At 34.2% G+C, this 17333-nt stretch overlaps 2 protein-coding genes across 3 annotated transcripts; both read left to right on the forward strand.

Moving 5' to 3' along the window:
• Positions 1 to 376: 376 nt before the first annotated feature.
• On the forward strand, positions 377 to 8881 carry LOC130962116 (putative disease resistance RPP13-like protein 1). 2 transcript variants are annotated; one of them, XM_057888210.1, is made up of 5 exons: positions 377 to 1687; positions 1823 to 3904; positions 4157 to 5288; positions 5745 to 6259; positions 8637 to 8881. In XM_057888210.1, exons 1-2 carry the CDS (start codon positions 517 to 519, stop codon positions 3502 to 3504), a joined length of 2853 nt encoding a protein of 950 aa, XP_057744193.1. In that variant the 5' UTR covers positions 377 to 516; the 3' UTR covers positions 3505 to 3904; positions 4157 to 5288; positions 5745 to 6259; positions 8637 to 8881. The 2 variants fall into 2 exon arrangements, with proteins under 2 accessions (XP_057744193.1, XP_057744192.1); XM_057888209.1 differs by having other exon boundaries at positions 377 to 3904.
• Positions 8882 to 10028: 1147 nt separating this feature from the next.
• LOC130962115 (putative disease resistance protein At3g14460) lies at positions 10029 to 15984 on the forward strand. Its single transcript, XM_057888208.1, has 7 exons — positions 10029 to 13796; positions 14185 to 14261; positions 14398 to 14496; positions 14958 to 15184; positions 15331 to 15411; positions 15507 to 15615; positions 15713 to 15984. The coding sequence occupies exon 1, from the start codon at positions 10158 to 10160 to the stop codon at positions 13776 to 13778; it is 3621 nt and encodes a 1206-aa protein (XP_057744191.1). The 5' UTR covers positions 10029 to 10157; the 3' UTR covers positions 13779 to 13796; positions 14185 to 14261; positions 14398 to 14496; positions 14958 to 15184; positions 15331 to 15411; positions 15507 to 15615; positions 15713 to 15984.
• The last annotated feature ends 1349 nt before the right edge of the window (positions 15985 to 17333 follow it).

The raw sequence follows: 17333 nt of genomic DNA on the forward strand, positions 1-17333 counted from the left end.
AGAAATACCAAAATTGGAGAAATGAATCGATAAGAGTTAGTCTTCCAAAGTTCCACAATTGATTAAAAAAATGTCAATATTCAACAGAGCTAAAAATATTATTGAAAAAAATAAATCGATAGAATTAATCTGCTTTAAAATATTCAATAGGCATTATTCTCTTAAGCATTTGAAATTATGGAGGATTATATAAAGAGAATTTCTACAAATAATTATATCTCACGGCTCACACTACATGCATTAGCATGATACATGTGCCGCACCACTTGCAATTTAATAACTTGTTCCATCTTTCAAACGAGAATTAAAAATTGAAATGTTATAAAAGAATCAGGTAGGCACTCATTTTCATCTGTTGCCAGCAAAACCACGTGAATTGAAGTCAACGTTTTCTTGTCAATGAATCTTGGCCACCTCGCTATATTCATTATCCCGGAAGCCTGAGTTCAGCACCCTGCAAGCATTGTTGTCTCATACTATTCTGAAAATTTGATTACTTTGCTCTTGTTTGAGAACATGGCTGGAGTTCTTGTTGGGGGAGCTTTTCTCTCTGGTTTCATTAATGTTGTCCTCGACAGGTTCATTTCTGGAGAGACTTACAACTTGGTGGTGGGGAAGAAGCTTGTCCCTGAGTTGGTGAGAAGGCTGAGGACTGCTCTCTTGGCTGCCGAAGCTCTGGTTGCTGACGCCGAGCAGAAGCAGTTTGGTAACCAATCTGTGAGGAAGTGGCTGGATGATCTGAGGGATGCTGTCTACAAGGCTGATGACTTGCTGGACCATTTCTGCACCGAAGCTGCAACTCAGAAGCAGGTACCAACTTTCTTGCCGAGCTTCCTCAATTTTGAAAATAGGAAGATTGTCAATGAGATAGAAGAGGTTGTTAGAACAATAGAAGATCTTGAGAGATGCAAAGAAAACCTTGGCCTGGAAAAAATTTCCACCAGTAGCTCTTCATGGAGGGCTCCATCCACTTCTCTTGTAAGAGGGAATGTGTATGGCAGGGAGGATGACCAAAAGGCCTTGATCAAGATGCTGAAGGACAACAGTGAGCATCACTTGTCTGTGATCTCTATTGTTGGCATAGGTGGGGTCGGTAAAACAACTTTAGCTCAATGGGTGTACAACAACGGGGATTTAATGAAGGAATTCGATCTGAAAGCATGGGTTTGCATCTCGGAGAACTTTGATATCGTTGAGACTACAAGGAATGTCATAAAAGGGATCCTTGGAGGTGCTTGCAGTCTCGACGATTTCAATTCACTTCAACATGCTTTAAAAGAAAAATTGTCAAACAAGAAGTTCTTTATTGTTCTTGATGATGTTTGGAGTGATGATGGTGACAAATGGAGTTATTTTATGACCCCTTTCCAATATGGGAAGAAGGGAAGTATTGTTCTTCTGACTACTCGCGGGGAAAATGTTGCTCTAGCAGTTCAGAACTGTCGCCCTTATTTTCTGAAAGGGTTGTCAGAAGACTATTGTTGGTCAGTGTTTGCTAACAATGCATCTTTTCCAGAATCAAATGGGAGAGCAGCACTTGAAGAAATAGGTAGAAAGATTGTCAAGAAGTGTGATGGCTTGCCATTAGCTGCAGAAACACTTGGTCGCTTGTTACGCACTAAGCACGATGTTGAGGAATGGAACAAGATACTAATGAGTCATATTTGGGGATTTTCTGTGGAGAAGGGTAAGATTATTCCAGCATTACTGATAAGTTACTTTCATCTTCCTCCACATTTAAAGCGTTGTTTTGTTTATTGTGTTTTATTTCCCAAGGATTATAAATTTGAGAAAGATAAATTAATCCTTTTGTGGAAGGCAGAAGAATTTTTACCACCGCCAAAGAGAGGAGAAAGTTTAGAAGAAGTTGGTTGTGAGTGTTTTGATGAACTAACTTCCAGATTATTTTTCCCGAAGAGAGAAGGCTTTGGTGATTATTTTGTGATGCATGATCTCTTGCATGACTTAGCAATATTCCTTGCTGGAGATTTCTATTGCAACTCAGAAGAACTTGGTAAAGAAGAGGAGATAAGGATTCAGACTCGGCATTTGTGTGTAGATTTAAGTCATTGTAGCTCAAAACTTTATAATTCTATTTCTAAAGTAGAATCGTTGAGAACATTATTATTGTGTGGCAATTTCTCATCTCCCTACTTCAACATTGAAGCGGCAACATGTGAGATATTATCAAAGTGTAAATACTTGAGAGTTTTATCCTTTGATAAACTTGATGTGTTGCCTAATTCAACAGGAGAATTGATCCATCTGCGCCACTTGGATCTCTCCTATACTCGTATAAAGACATTGCCAGAGTCTTTGTGCAGCTTGTGTAATTTGCAAACATTGAAGATACGTGGCTGTTATGGGCTAACTATGCTGCCTAGTGGTTTGCATAATCTTGTGAGTTTGCAGCATCTTGATATTAGAGAAACTGCTTTGGAAGAAATGCCCAGAAAAATGAGCAAATTGAATCAGTTGCATGTTTTAAGTTCCTTTGTGGTCGGCAAACACGAAGACAATGGAATCCAGGACCAGGAGTTAGGAGGGCTAGTAAATCTTCATGGACCCTTCAAGTTTAAGAAGTTGGAGAATATTGTTGACGTGAAAGAAGCAAAGAGCGCAAAGATAATGGATAAGAAGCACATTGATGAATTATGCTTGGAATGGTCTTTAGGTGATGATTTGGTTTCAAGCACAGAAACAGAAAGAGACATGCTCGATAACTTGCAACCGCACAATGGGTTAAAAGAGTTGACAATATCGGGATACAAGGGTACAATATTTCCAAATTGGATGGGACATTGTTGCTACCAAAACATGACAAGTGTATATCTAGAGTCTTGCAAGAATTGCTGCATGCTGCCTTCACTTGGGCAGCTGCCATCTCTCAAGTCCCTAACCATTGAAGGTTTCGATCAGCTGAGAAGTATTGGCGAGGAGTTTTACAAGAATGAAGGAGATCGTCATTCTTTACATATTGCACCGTTTCCTTCACTTTTGAGTTTGGAGTTTGATAACATGGCATGTTGGGAGGTGTGGCACGTATCTGAGTCAGAAACTTTTCCTCAACTTAGGAAGCTTAAAATAAGAAATTGTCGAATGTTGAAAGAAGAGATGCTTAATCGGGTATTCTTCAGAATCGTTTCTTCTTTGTCAGATGTTTCCAAAGTTCGCAAACTACATATAGACACCGGTTTTACAGAAGAGCACACCAAGGACATGTTTCTTGATGGGGAGACTTTATCAATTTCGGGATGTGAATCTGTGGTGGAGTCTGCATTTAAGGCAATGATGAGCATCAACCATCTAAGTTGCCTCCAACAAATACAGATCTGGAGCAGTAGAAAACTAGAATTCCCCCGGCTACAGCAGCAGAAGTATGATTTGGTAGAGCTACAAATAGACTACAGCTGTGATTCACTAACCTCCTTGTCGTTGGATGTCTTTCCCAATCTCAAGAATCTGGAGATAAGAGGGTGTAGGGAATTTGTGAGCAACAAATGAGGGATTTATCATGGATGGCCAACTTGCACACCCTCACTCGTCTCAAAATTTATGGTTATGGGTGTAAGAACATAAAGTCTTACCCAGAGGTGGGTTCGCTGCCTCAACTTCCCTCCCTTACCACTCTTGAGATATGTTGGTTCTATAATCTAGAGACATTGGAGTGCAACGAGCTTCTCCGCCTCACCTCCCTTCAACAATTGCACATTTCATGCTGCCACAAGCTGGAGAATATGGAAGGAGAAAAGCTGCCTCCCTCTCTCTTGCTACTTCAAATTGATCAGTGTGGTTTGCTGGGAGAACACTGCAAGAACAAGCATCAACTAATCTGGCCCAAAATTTCCCACATCCCCACCATTCAAGTAAAAAACTTTTCCGGTACGGTACAGATTCTGAGTAGGTAATTTTCTAATCTCTCATGTTTGTCATTTCCTTTATTTTAAAAACAACATTATGCTGTTTTGCAAAGAGGTAAAAAATGATAGCTTGATTTGTGGAAAGAAAACAGTTTAACAAATAGTATTTTTTTTCTTTGCGTATTCTTTATGTTTATGCTTAACCAAATTCATTGTACATATCAAATTAAATAGGGCTATTAAAATGGTTTCCGAGATTGAAAATGTACTTGTTCTGACCCTTTTTTTAATCAAAGGGTTAGCTATCTTGTTAGAAGATTCAAGGTAAAAGGAATCAGCACGAGGTGTATAAGCTTTCAAAATAAAAGGATCAAATTATTGCTGTTTAATCTTTTCTAACAGTAAGTATTTCTTCCTTGTCTTGTTTGTATACAATGATATATCAGTACCCAGCATTTGGTAACATATTGTACCATATCTATCCTTATCATCAGCAAGAACTAGAAGGGTAACTTGGGATTTATGCTTGCAACTGCTTGCTAGATTTGTAACTCTTTTAAATAGATGAAGAGTTATGATATTATTATACACTCTTCTAATGCCTTGTATAATTTCTTTTGGACACGTTATCAAACAGGTTTTACATATACTAAGCTACATAAGATCAGGAAAAATATAATATTATAATATGCAGGAGTAAAATATTCAAGAAGAAATCTTGTCTTAGAATATTCGATCTTTTGGGACTTAAAAGAGGATGGCTACTTGGTAAAATGTCTATACTGAAAATCCTCTCTGTATAACTTGTAATATTGTGCCAATCAAATTATGCTTGTGATCACTTTATTTTCTATCGAACTGCATTTGACTTCCCCTTTGCAATTTCACTTTTTTGGTGGCATTTATGTTTGTTAAATATCATTTCACTGCTGATCCTAAAATCAAAACAATGATCCAACATTACTGTAGTACTATGCATTTCACAAAAAAGTGTAGAAAATAAAAATAACTGAAAGACTATAGAATGATAACTGTGTTTGGTTTTTCTGATGACAAACTCTTAGTCTTGAAATGTTATTAATTTGTGTATTAGTGTTTCAGAAGAAAGCCTCTAAGCTCTGCATGAGATACGTTGGGAATACCCTTGCTGTCACTTGAGCAGAAGGTCAAATATTCTGAAACCGAACCAGTGTCAATTGCAGAAAAGGAGAGGGCTCTAGAGGTAACATAAACTTGATGGATCTAGAGGTATTGATCTTTGAAGCTGCTCTATCTCATATAATTTCTTATGAATACCAACTCAAATAGATTTTCCAGGGGCATCAAGAGATAGATAACTGCTATGCTGGAGGATTTGCTTTCTTTCTGGTTTCAACCATTAAAATTTGCATTAGGCAGCTTCTGTGGCAATTGCAACTTGGTGAGCATGTAAGTACATTTGTCAAAATTTTGCATTGCGGTATTATTATTTTGATGTCAATCTTTTCTCAAGCTGAATTTGTCCCTTTCGGTTCTGTTTTTGAAGCTAAAAAGAAATGCAACGATGTTGAACACATCATTATGTATTTATCAAGCAGGTTCTTATCACGCTGCTATTAACTATTGCCATAGTGTGCCCATGTAATGCCTTAGAGTGAAAAAAATGATTGTACAATGTTAACCTAAATTAAGTATCTTGTCTCTGGTATGGACCATAAATATATAACATTATCATAAGAAGAAATCTTTATGAACAAACAGAATAATTTTTGTTGATTCAACAAAAGTGAAGAATCACACACGCTATTGCCATGCATTATTAAGCTTTTAAGAAAAAGTTTTAACTGTGCAACATAATTTTCACAAAGATAACAATTCCATTGGTCATACATCTTCAAGTTGCAGGGTGCTGGAAGTTAGAGGCATTACCACGTGACATGAATAGTCTACTCCCAAGTTTACAGTCTCTCGAGATATATGGTTACTCAGACTTGTGCAGGTTGATAGAAGTGATTTGCCACCTAACTTGAAATCACTTGATGTGGGATTTTGCAAGGAACAAATGAGGGGTGTATCATGGATGCCTAACTTCCACGCCCTCACTCATATCTTACAATTTCAAGTCATGACTGCGACAACATAAAGTCATGCCCAGGGTGGGTTCGCTGCCTCACCTTCCCTCCTTTACCACTCTGGAGACATTGGAGAGCAACGAGCTTCTCCACCTCACCTCCCTTCAACAATTGCACATCTCATGCTGCCAAGAAGCCCAAGAATATGGAAGGAGAAAAGCTGCCTCCTCTCTCTTGCTACTGAAAATGACAAACTGTGGTTAGAACACTGCAAGAACAAACATCAACTAATCTGACCACATCCTCATCATTCAAGTCTAAAACTTTTCCGATATAGATTCTAAGTAGGTAATTTTCTAATCTCTCATGTTTGTCATTTCCTTTATGTTAAAAACAACATCATGCTTTGGGGGAAAAAATAATAGCTTGATTTGTGGAAAGAATGCATAGGATTCCACGATCCGATTTGGACCATTAACAAAAACATGTTTTTTAAATTTTTTTAATAATTATTAAATAGTTCTTATTTAATTTTAATTACAACTTAATTTTTTATATATTATTTAATTATTAAATTTATTTTTTATTTTATAAATTATTATTTTATTATTTATCTGTCAAGTTTATTAATAATTAGAAATAAAAATAACAACGAAATAAATCTTTCATTAATCGGGACAATGTGAATAACGAGTTGTAAACGCCACAAATATCGCATGTTTCTTCAAATTGAATTTCGCAAAGCAATAAGGGTATTTTTTTATTTAATCGATTGAATTGTGCTGTCAAAATTCAGTCAATTGAATTTTGTACGTGATTAAGGGTCTTTTCATATTAATAGAATCAATTGAAATTTGTACGTGATTAAAGTTTTTTTTATGTATTCAATTGATTGGTATGATATATATATATATATATATATATATATATATATATATATATATTTAAAAACTCATATTTTTATGATGAAGTAATGTCGTTTTTATTTATTATTTCAACAACCATGTCATACAAATATTATGTCTTGTCAATTATATCTTATATAATTAATTTGTTTATAAAAAAAATATTTTTTTATTTTTTTTATTTGTTTGCATTCTATTTATATGTTTACATATATTAATGTTATTTTCATTGTTTAGATGTTTGTGATATAACTTGATGTATTTTAATCTTTACTTAGATTTTTTTTTTATTTTTTACCATTCTTTAGAGTAATGTATTTTGCATTAATTAATCCTTGGAATAAAATTCTCTGAAAAATTGGAATTCTATTTCATATTTTAGTATAAAAAGTAGCACTAATTTTAATTCTAATGAGATTTCAATTCTCATGTTAAGGCGATATAAGATTAAAATAGGTCTGATTTTTAATTCCATTTGATTTGTTCCTCTTCGTATTCCATTATGTGTAATTGTTCAAGTATTCACAATTTAACAAAATAAAGAAAGTAAAGTGAATTTCTTAAAAAAGTTGGAGAAAAACTTGGAACAACAAATAAAAATGACGGAGTACGAGGTGTGAAGACAAACAATTGAAGAAGAAAAACGTAGCAATAAACATTGATTTAACAAAAAATAAAATATACAAGTAATAGAAATATATATAAATTAGGCTGCAAAATTATCAATGACAATAATTAAAAATTAATAGTATCTAACCAAATTTATAACCTACAAGAATCTATATCCCTGTATTTCTTATATTTTACCATTATAAACAATACAATAAATTTATAACTCCAATAATTAATTTATTAATTTCTATAAATAACTCATTAAATGTAATAAACATCCATATTACAAATGTCATGATAATTTATTAATCATAATAAATTTTACGTTACAAGTATTCAAATTCTATACTATTTGAACTACTTGTATAAGTCTCTTATCACTATTTCTTCAAATAACATCAAATTTAACACAAGAAATTTATTTTCGCACTACACAACATCTCAAACTTACTCAAATGAAGAAGAGTTTCTTTGCTTAGAAATAATTATATTAGATGAAAAGGTACAAAACAAACATATTTATTATATTTTTAAATTGAACATTTTCTAACACTATTTTGAATTTGCAATACTTGAGACATTATTTGACAGAGTGGATCAAAGAAAAATATTAACAAGTTATTTCACTTTATACTATTTCAATTAGTCTTATTAAAAATAACTTATTTTAAAAAAATTCTACACATTTTTGTTCTTTTTATGGTAAATGTCATTGGAAAACTGCATGCACATCAAGAGATTAAAGAAAAAGAAAACCATACAAATTCAAGACATATCTTCGGAAGAAGAACATATATACAAATATGGAACAAACAACATAATAGAAAGTGTATACAACTCAACAATTTATAAAGAATATGTCTTTACAAAAATCTACGACAGAAAGAAAAAAACAACAACTCTAACAATAACTAATAAAAAAAAAGGAGGACGAGTGTCATATAAAAAGACTAAGTCCATCAACTAAAACAAATACAAAAATCAAACTACCAAATAAAAATATTACTTTGTACAACTTTAATATCTAAATCTTTTATACTACAAATTATTTTAAACAAAACACCTTTTAAATTTAATTTTAATTTAAACATATTTAATTTAATTCTACAAAACATAACTATTTTTAATATTTATTATATACTATCATTAATTTATCGGCCACGGGTGTCATTCTAGTTGTTACTTTCATTTCCAAAACTTTGAAACAGGCCATGTGATGACAAGACGCGGAGTAGTAGTTTTTGTGGAAATTTTGTGTAATTTGATGTGATGTGATGAGGAGCTGCTCCTTCCAATAATTCAGCTTCAGCCTAGACGGCATTGACTTCAAGTCGTCGCAGCTGGCTCACGCTTAGCTTAGTCCTTGATTCTATGCATCTTGTGGGAAGTTTCAACTTCCAACCACCGTGTTATGTTCTGGGGCCAGGTTCAATAGTACTACCATATTAGTCTCTCTCAGGTACATCAAATCGAAGTAGTTATGCTATTTAACAAATCAGTTACTCAGTATTATATTAAGAGTTATGTATTTGAACTATTACAAGTTTACAACTAGTTATCTAGCGTATAATGGATTTAATATTATAATAATAAATTGTTCAATAAGAATGTAAAATTTTAAAGCTATATAGTCCTCCATAATGTAAAATTTTGAAGAGAATATGTAATGGCTATAGATAGGATCATGACCTATTTTCTATTTTCTAAAGTACTGTTTTAATAAATTGGAGCCATTTCCTTACAGAGTTACAGTTATTACTGGTTCGATTCAGAAATTAAAAAAGGAAGACCTACAGCTATTTAGGAGTTTCCCCATACTTTCTCTATTATTAATTAGGTTGGGACCAATTTAACAAACACACCCCACACCGAAACAATCTTTAGAATCTAGAGTCTAGACTTAACACCTGGATGCTATGTGCAATTACATATTCCCCACATTATGAGATTTTTATTCACTTATTCACTACTACGATTGAGACCTATTTTAAATATAACTTAATAATGTATTTTTTTTTCAAAGTTAGGAGTAGAACTCAATATTTTTAAATAAAGATAAAAAGATTATGCTATTTAAATGATAATTTGTTGACAATTTTTTAAAATTAATCATGAAACTTTTGTTTTGTATGATTTTCTTAAAAAAATATCAATAAAAAATTAGCTACTAAAATAATTATTATATATTTGTATATATTTATATATTTTATTTTATAAATTTTTAATTTATATTTTAAATTTCAATATTTATTCTATATAGATAGCATGATCAAATTTTATAATTATTTTTAAAAAGGAGGTAAACTTTTATTTTGAAAAAAAAATAAAGCAACTCTACGTCAAAACTAAATCATAATTTCATTTAGATATATATTGTTTTCTTTAATATATTATTTTGTCTAAACAGATAGTAATTATAAAGAATTCAAATTTAAAATAAATTTTTTTAATATAAGAATTTTGGTAACATAAGCATTAAAAACATATTTTAAAAATATCACAAAAAAATATTTTTTAAAATTTATTAAAAATATTTTTTATATCAAAAATTTAAATCCTCTTTTGAAAATAAAAATACTTGTAACTCTGAAATTGAGTGATGAACACATTCGCTCTCAGTCTTACTTTACACTTTTGAGACTCAAATTCCTGAGTTCAGTTACAAACTTGTGAGCATTGTTACTCTCATTCTAATCTGCAGAATACTCTTACTTTCCCTTGAGATCACCATGAACAAAGTGGGTGAAGCTTTTCTGTCTGGTTTCATCACTGTTCTCCTGGAGAGGTTCATTTCAGCTGAGACTTACAACTTGGTGGTGGGGAAGAAGCTTGGCCCTGAGTTGGTGAGAAGGCTGAAGACTGCTCTCTTGGCTGCTGAAGCTCTGGTTGCTGACGCTGAGCAGAAGCAGTTTGGTAACCAATTGGTGAAGAAGTGGCTGGATGATCTGAGGGATGCTGTCTACAAGGCTGATGACTTGCTGGACCGTTTCTGCATCAAAGCTGCAACTCAGAAGCAGGTACCAACTTTCTTGCCTAGCTTCCTCAATTTTGAAGAAAGGAAGATGGTCAATGAGATAGTAGAGGTGGTTAGAACTATTGAAGATCTTGAGAAATGCAAAGAAAACCTTGGCCTTGAAAAGATTCCCACTGGTAGCTCCTCATGGAGAGTTCCATCCACTTCTCTTGCAAGAGGGAATGTGTATGGCAGGGAGGATGACCAGAAGGCCTTAGTCCAGATGCTGAATGACAACAATGAGCATCACTTGTCTGTGATCTCTATTGTTGGCATAGGTGGGGTTGGTAAAACAACTTTAGCCCAATGGCTGTACAACAATGAAGAGGAGTTCATGAAGGGATTTGATCTGAAGGCATGGGTTTGTGTTTCAGAAAATTTTGATATTGTTGAGATTACAAGGAATGTCTTGAAAGGGATCCTTGGAGATACTTGTAGTCTCGACGATTTCAATTCACTTCAACATGCTTTGAAAGAAAAATTGTTGAATAAGAAGTTCTTTGTTGTCTTGGATGATGTTTGGAGTAATGATCAACATCAATGGAGAAATTTTATAACCCCTTTTCAATACGGGGCTAAGGGAAGTACTATTCTTCTCACTACTCGCAAGGAAAATGTTGGTTTAGTTGCTCAAACAAATTATCAACCTCTCATCCTCAACACGTTGTCAGAAGATCAATGTTGGTCGGTGTTTGCATCCAGTGCATCTTTTCCAGAATCAAATGGGAGCCCTGCACTTGAAGAAATAGGCAAAAAGATAGCTAAGAAGTGTGATGGTCTGCCATTAGCAGCAGAAACACTTGGTTGCCTCTGCAGAAACCATGACGCTGAGGAGTGGGGAAAAATATTGAAGAGTGATATTTGGGAGTTTTCTATGAATGACAGTAAGATAATCCCAGCATTATTAATAAGCTACTTTCATCTACCTCCATATTTGAAACGTTGTTTTGTTTATTGTTCATTGTTTCCCAAAGATTATAAATTTAAGAAAGAGGAATTAATCATGTTGTGGATGGCAGAAGATCTATTACGGGTATCAAATAGAAGAGAGACTTTAGAAGAAGTTGGTAGCAAATATTTTGACGATTTAGCTTCTAGATTATTTTTTAAAGAGCATCAAGATTATTATGACCGTTTTGTGATGCATGATCTCTTACATGACTTGGCAATATTCCTTGCTGGAGATTTCTACTGTAGATTAGATGAACTTGGTGAAGAAGAGGAGTTGGTGAGTTTGACTCGTCATTTGTCATTTGGAAAATTGAATCGTTCAGTCTCAAAAAATTTTAATTCCATTGCTACATTCGAATCTTTGAGGACATCCTTGTATGTCAACGATTTGTTTAGCATGGAAAGCGTAGCATCAAAGCTTAAATACTTGAGAGTTTTATCCTTTGATGAACTTGATGTGGTGCCTAATTCAATAGGAGAATTGATCCATCTGCGCTACTTGGACCTCTCTCGGACTGATATTAAGACATTGCCAAAGTCTTTGTGCAGCTTGTCTAATTTGCAAACACTGAAATTGTATTATTGTCGTAAGCTAGCTACGCTGCCTAGTGGTTTGCATAATCTTGTGGGTTTGCGGCATCTTGATATTAGAGAAACTTCTTTGGAAGAAATGCCCGGAAAAATGAGCAAATTGAATCAGTTGCACGCTTTAAGTTCCTTTGTTGTTGGCAAGCACGAAGACAATGGAATCCAGGAGTTAGGAGGGCTGGTAAATCTTCATGGATGCCTTGAGCTTAAGAAGTTGGAGAATATTGTTGATGTGAAAGAAGCAAAGAGTGCAAAGATAATGGATAAGAAGCATATTGACGAATTATGGTTGGAATGGTCTTCAGGTGATGATTTGGTTTCAAGCACAGAAACAGAAAGAGACATGCTGGATAACTTGCAACCGCAGATTGGGTTGAAAGGGTTGACAATCAAGGGATACAAGGGTACAATATTTCCAGATTGGTTGGGGAACTGTTCCTACGAAAACATGACACGTGTATCTCTAAACTCTTGCAAGAATTGCTGCATGCTGCCTTCACTTGGACAGCTGCCATCTCTCAAGTCCCTGCGCATTGAAGGTTTCCATCAGGTGAGGAGTATTGGCGAGGAGTTTTACAAGAATGAAGGAGATCATCATTCTTCGCATATTGCACCGTTTCCCTCACTGGAGACTTTGGTATTTTCTAACATGGCATGTTGGGAGGTGTGGCACGTATCTGAGTCGGAAACTTTTCCTCAACTTAGGAAGCTTCAAATAAGAAATTGTCGAATGTTGAAGGAAGAGATGCGTAATCAGGTATTCTTCAGAATCGTTTCTTCTTTGTCGGATGTTTCCAAAGTTCGCAAACTACATATAGCCACAAACTTTATAGTCCGGCACACCGAGGCCATGTATCTTGATGGGGATAGTTTATCAATTCTGGGATGTAAATCTGTGATGGAGTCTGCATTGAAGGCAATGATAAGCATCAACCATCTACGTTGCCTCCAACAAATACACATCTTGTGCTGTAGAAAACTAGAATTCCCACAGCTACAGCAGCACAAGTATGATTTGGTAGAGCTAATAATACAACACAGCTGTGATACACTGATCTCGTTGTCGTTGGATGTCTTTCCCAATCTCAAGAATCTCAAGATAGAAAGGTGTAGGAATCTGGAATCAGTGTCAATGTCAGAGGCACCACACGCTGCTCTTCAACGTCTCTCCATTACTAACTGCAACAAATTAGTGTCATTAGCAGGAGAAGGACTGGCTGCACCCAACTTGACTCATCTCAAGATAACAGGGTGCGCAAAGTTGGAGGCATTACCACTTGACATGAAGAGTCTACTCCCAAGTTTACACTCTCTCCACATATATGGTTGCCCAAACATTTGCAGGTTGGCGGAGGGTGGTTTGCCGCCTAACTTGAAATCACTTGAAGTGGGAATTGGCGAGCAACAAATGAGGGATCTATCATGGATGGCCAACTTGGACGCCCTCACTCATCTTTCCATTAATGGTTATTACTGCGACAACATAAAGTCATACCCAGAGGTGGGTTCGCTGCCTCACCTTCCCTCCCTTACCACTCTTGAGATATGGGAGTTTAAGAATCTGGAGACATTGGAGTGCAACGAGCTTCTCCGCCTCACCTCCCTTCAACAATTGCGCATTTTTGAATGCAAGAAGCTGGAGAATATGGAAGGAGAAAAGCTGCCTCCCTCTCTCTTGCTACTCAAAATTGACAACTGTGATTTGCTGGGAGAACACTGCAAGAACAAACATCAACTAATCTGGCCCAAAATTTCCCCCGTTCCCACCATTGAAGTGGACTCCCAACAAATTGTCTGAACAGAGATTTCTGTGCAGGTAATTCTCTAATCTTCATGATTCACACATGCTACCACAGTCAAATTCACAGATGCACAAGTCATACCAAAAAAATTATAGCTTCATTTGTGGAAAGAAAACAGTTAAAAAAATGGTGTTTTTTTCTTTGCCTAATCTTTATGTTTATGCTTAACCAAATTCAATGTACATATCAAATTAAATACGGCTATTAAAATGGTTTCCGAGATTGAAAATGTACTTGTTTCTAATCCTTTTTATTTTTATCAAAGTTACCTATCGTGCTAGAAGATTCAAGGTAAAAGGAATCAGCATGAGATGTATACGCTTTCAAAATAAAAGGATGAAATTATTGCTGTTTAATCTTTTCTAACAGTAACTATTTCTTCCTTGTCTTGTTTGTATACAGAGATAGTGTTCAACATGCTATCTGAATTTTGATAACATATTGTACCATATCTATCCTTATCAACAAGAACTAGAAGAGTAAGTTGGGATTTATGCCTTCAACTGCTTGCTGGATTTGTAACTCTTAAGTTGAATAGATGGAGAGTTATTCATATTATTATACACTCATCTAATGCCTTGTATAATTTCTTTTGAACATGCTATTGATAAACAGTTTTCCCAAGGTGAACTCGATATAGCTAATGTCATTAGAAGGTCAAGTTGCGATGAAGCCATCAGACAACAATTTCATCTCTATCAACTTCACTTATTGGTGAGTATCTATCTTTTTTTCTTGAAATTATTATTTTTAAATAAACTAAAATATAGGCATACCATGAATTTAGCCAATGGTATTTATCCTGGTATGTGCAGTTTGGACATATATTAAGCTATTAAGATTCTATTCTAAAATGTCTATACTGAAAATCCTTTCTTTATAACTTGTAATATTATGCCAATCAAATTATGCTTGTGATCACTTTATTTTCTATCGAACTTCATTTGACTTCCCCTTTGCAATTTCACCTTTTTGGTGGCATTTATGTTTGTTAAATATCATTTCACTGATGATCCTAAAATCAAAACAATGATCCAACATTACTGCAGTATTATGCATTTCAGACAAAAAAGTGTAGAAAATAAAAAGAACTGAAAGACTATAGAATGATATCTGTGTTTGGTTTTTCTGATGACAAACTCTTAGTCTTGAATTGTTATTAATTTGTGTATTAGTGTGTCAGGAGAATGCCTCTGAGCTGTGCATGAGATACATTGAGGAATAAGCAGCAATACAGAAACATGGGAATACCCTTGCTGTCACTTGAGCAGAGAAGGTCAAATATTCTGAAAATAGAAACAGTGTCTATTGCAGAAAAGGAGAAGGAAACTTGAAAGCTAAAATGTTGTGGATAGTTAGCTGCAATGGTCAATACAATGCATATATGAAGAGGCTTGATTGAGTATGATTAAGTTGTCCCTTTCAGCACATAATCTTTATATAAATTCAAACCATATTTACATTACCTTCATTCAATCAAAAGAAGTGATTTCTGTTTTAGCTTCAGGTAGGTATAGTTACTCTATTCCTCTCTGCAATTAACTTCAGGTTGGAGAATATGGCAGGAGAAAAGTTGATGGATCTAGAGGTATTGATATTTGAAGAGTTGCAGCATAACCCTTTACGAAGGTAACATAAACTTGATGGATCTAGAGGTATTGATATTTGAAGCCACTCTATCTCATATCATTTCTTATGGATACTAACTCAAATAGATTTTCCAGGGGCATCAAGAGATAGAAACTGCTATGCTGGAGGATTTGCTTTCTTTCTGGATTCAACCATTAAAATGTGCATTAGGCAGCTTCTTGGCAATTGCAACTTGGTGAGCATGTAAGTACTTCTGTAAAATTTTGCATTGCGATATTTATTATTTTGATGTCAATCTTTTCTCAAGCTGAATTTGTACCTTTCGGTTCTGTTTTTGAAGGTTAAAAGGAATGCAACAATGTTGAACACATCATTGTGTATTTATCAAGCAGGATCTTATCATAGTCCTTCAACTTTGAGGTGTGATTGCTATCGAGTTCTCTAGCCAAAAAGTTCGTAAACAACGGCTGTCTATTGTATCATTGATTTCACCATTTAGTTTGTGTGTTAATGGTCTTGTACAAGAGTTCTACATGTATGCTTATTGGTGCTTGTAAGTTTTGAGACTTGTTTGTAGCTTTGATTCGAAAATAGTGAATATTTTTACCTTCCCGTGGGATTTTTTTAACTCTCACATTGAGAGGTTTTTTCCGACGTTAAACTTTGGGGTTGTTTTTTCTGCCTTCTCTTCAATATTTTGCCGCTATTAGATATTGCCATAGTGTGCCTGTATTATGTCTGGGTGCTTTCATGTTATGCCTTTGACAGGTTTAATTTATTCCAACCATTCATAGAGTGAGGTCATTTTACAATATTAAGTATCTTGCCCATGAAAATTATATTGAGGTGCATTCTATCTTGGTTGAATATATCATGTAACTGGTCGCCTAATGTTTCCAAATTCCAAATGTACACACAAGAAGGGAAAATCTTGGCTTCTATCTTGGTTGAATATACCGTGTAACTTTCTTTCATTTTATCTGCTTTCACTATCTCCCTTTTTTTTAAAAGAAAAAAGAAAAAAAAGGAAGCAAAGAAAACTGAAAGCAATTCAATTTGACTGTACTCTACTCAAAGAGTATTGAAAATAATACACCAACTATTAATTGCTTAAAAGGTTTCCATGTGTGTGTACAAGAACTAATCTCTTGCCATTTACAAAATTTTTCTTGAATAAATTAAAGTGAAGAATCATCCATTTCGAAAAGGAAATTATTTTCATTAAAACAAAATCCAAAAATTGTATGAAAAAACATTTGTTTTCTCCCCAGATCATGGTAGAGGGGAACATTGACTTAGTAGAAAAGATATTAACTTAAGACATAAAGCTTGGGATCATTTTTGTTACTTTTGCTTGGTATGTACAAAAAATGACAAAGCTAGGACAAATAAATGGATAATAGTCAGTCAAATATTCAACAGAGCTAGTCAAATACTCTCTCTAGCTTAAAAAAAATATCTTTTTAATTTAACAGTAACATTACAAAATTACAAAAAATCTAGCACTATAGAAGTGTTTTTCTTTTTTGCTGTATTGATAAAATTACTCTACTATGTTAAAAAATTAAAAATAATTGAACAAAAAAATCAATATCACTTGATAATTCTCAAACGAGATATATTTTTATGTGGTGGTTTCTAATTTTAGCTGCAGGTTGGTATGATTACTCCATTCTACTTTAGAATTTATTTTTTCTGTTTTATTTTGAAAAAAGAACAAGCTAAGAAAGCTTGATTTGCAGGGAGGGAATTAGTTATATGCACTTCATGCCAAATGGCGTTTCTGCCTTTGCCACTATTTGATGTTTATGCTGAACTAAGTGGCATATTATAGCAACTTAAATTTGGTTCTTTAACTGATTTCGAAATCGCTGATGTACTTTTTGTTACAATGCCATTGAACATTGACCATTAACAATTTTAACGGATGGATAAAATTATGGTTGTAAAACTCTGAATTT

This window comes from Arachis stenosperma, chromosome 2 (genome assembly GCF_014773155.1).
Source record: "Arachis stenosperma cultivar V10309 chromosome 2, arast.V10309.gnm1.PFL2, whole genome shotgun sequence".
NCBI lineage: Eukaryota > Viridiplantae > Streptophyta > Magnoliopsida > Fabales > Fabaceae > Arachis > Arachis stenosperma.

What these genes read in the sequence shown, in the direction of transcription:
- LOC130962116 (XM_057888209.1), top strand. Translation starts at nt 517, where the DNA reads ATGGCTGGAGTTCTTGTTGGGGGAGCTTTTCTCTCTGGTTTCATTAAT.
- LOC130962115 (XM_057888208.1), top strand. Translation starts at nt 10,158, where the DNA reads ATGAACAAAGTGGGTGAAGCTTTTCTGTCTGGTTTCATCACTGTTCTC.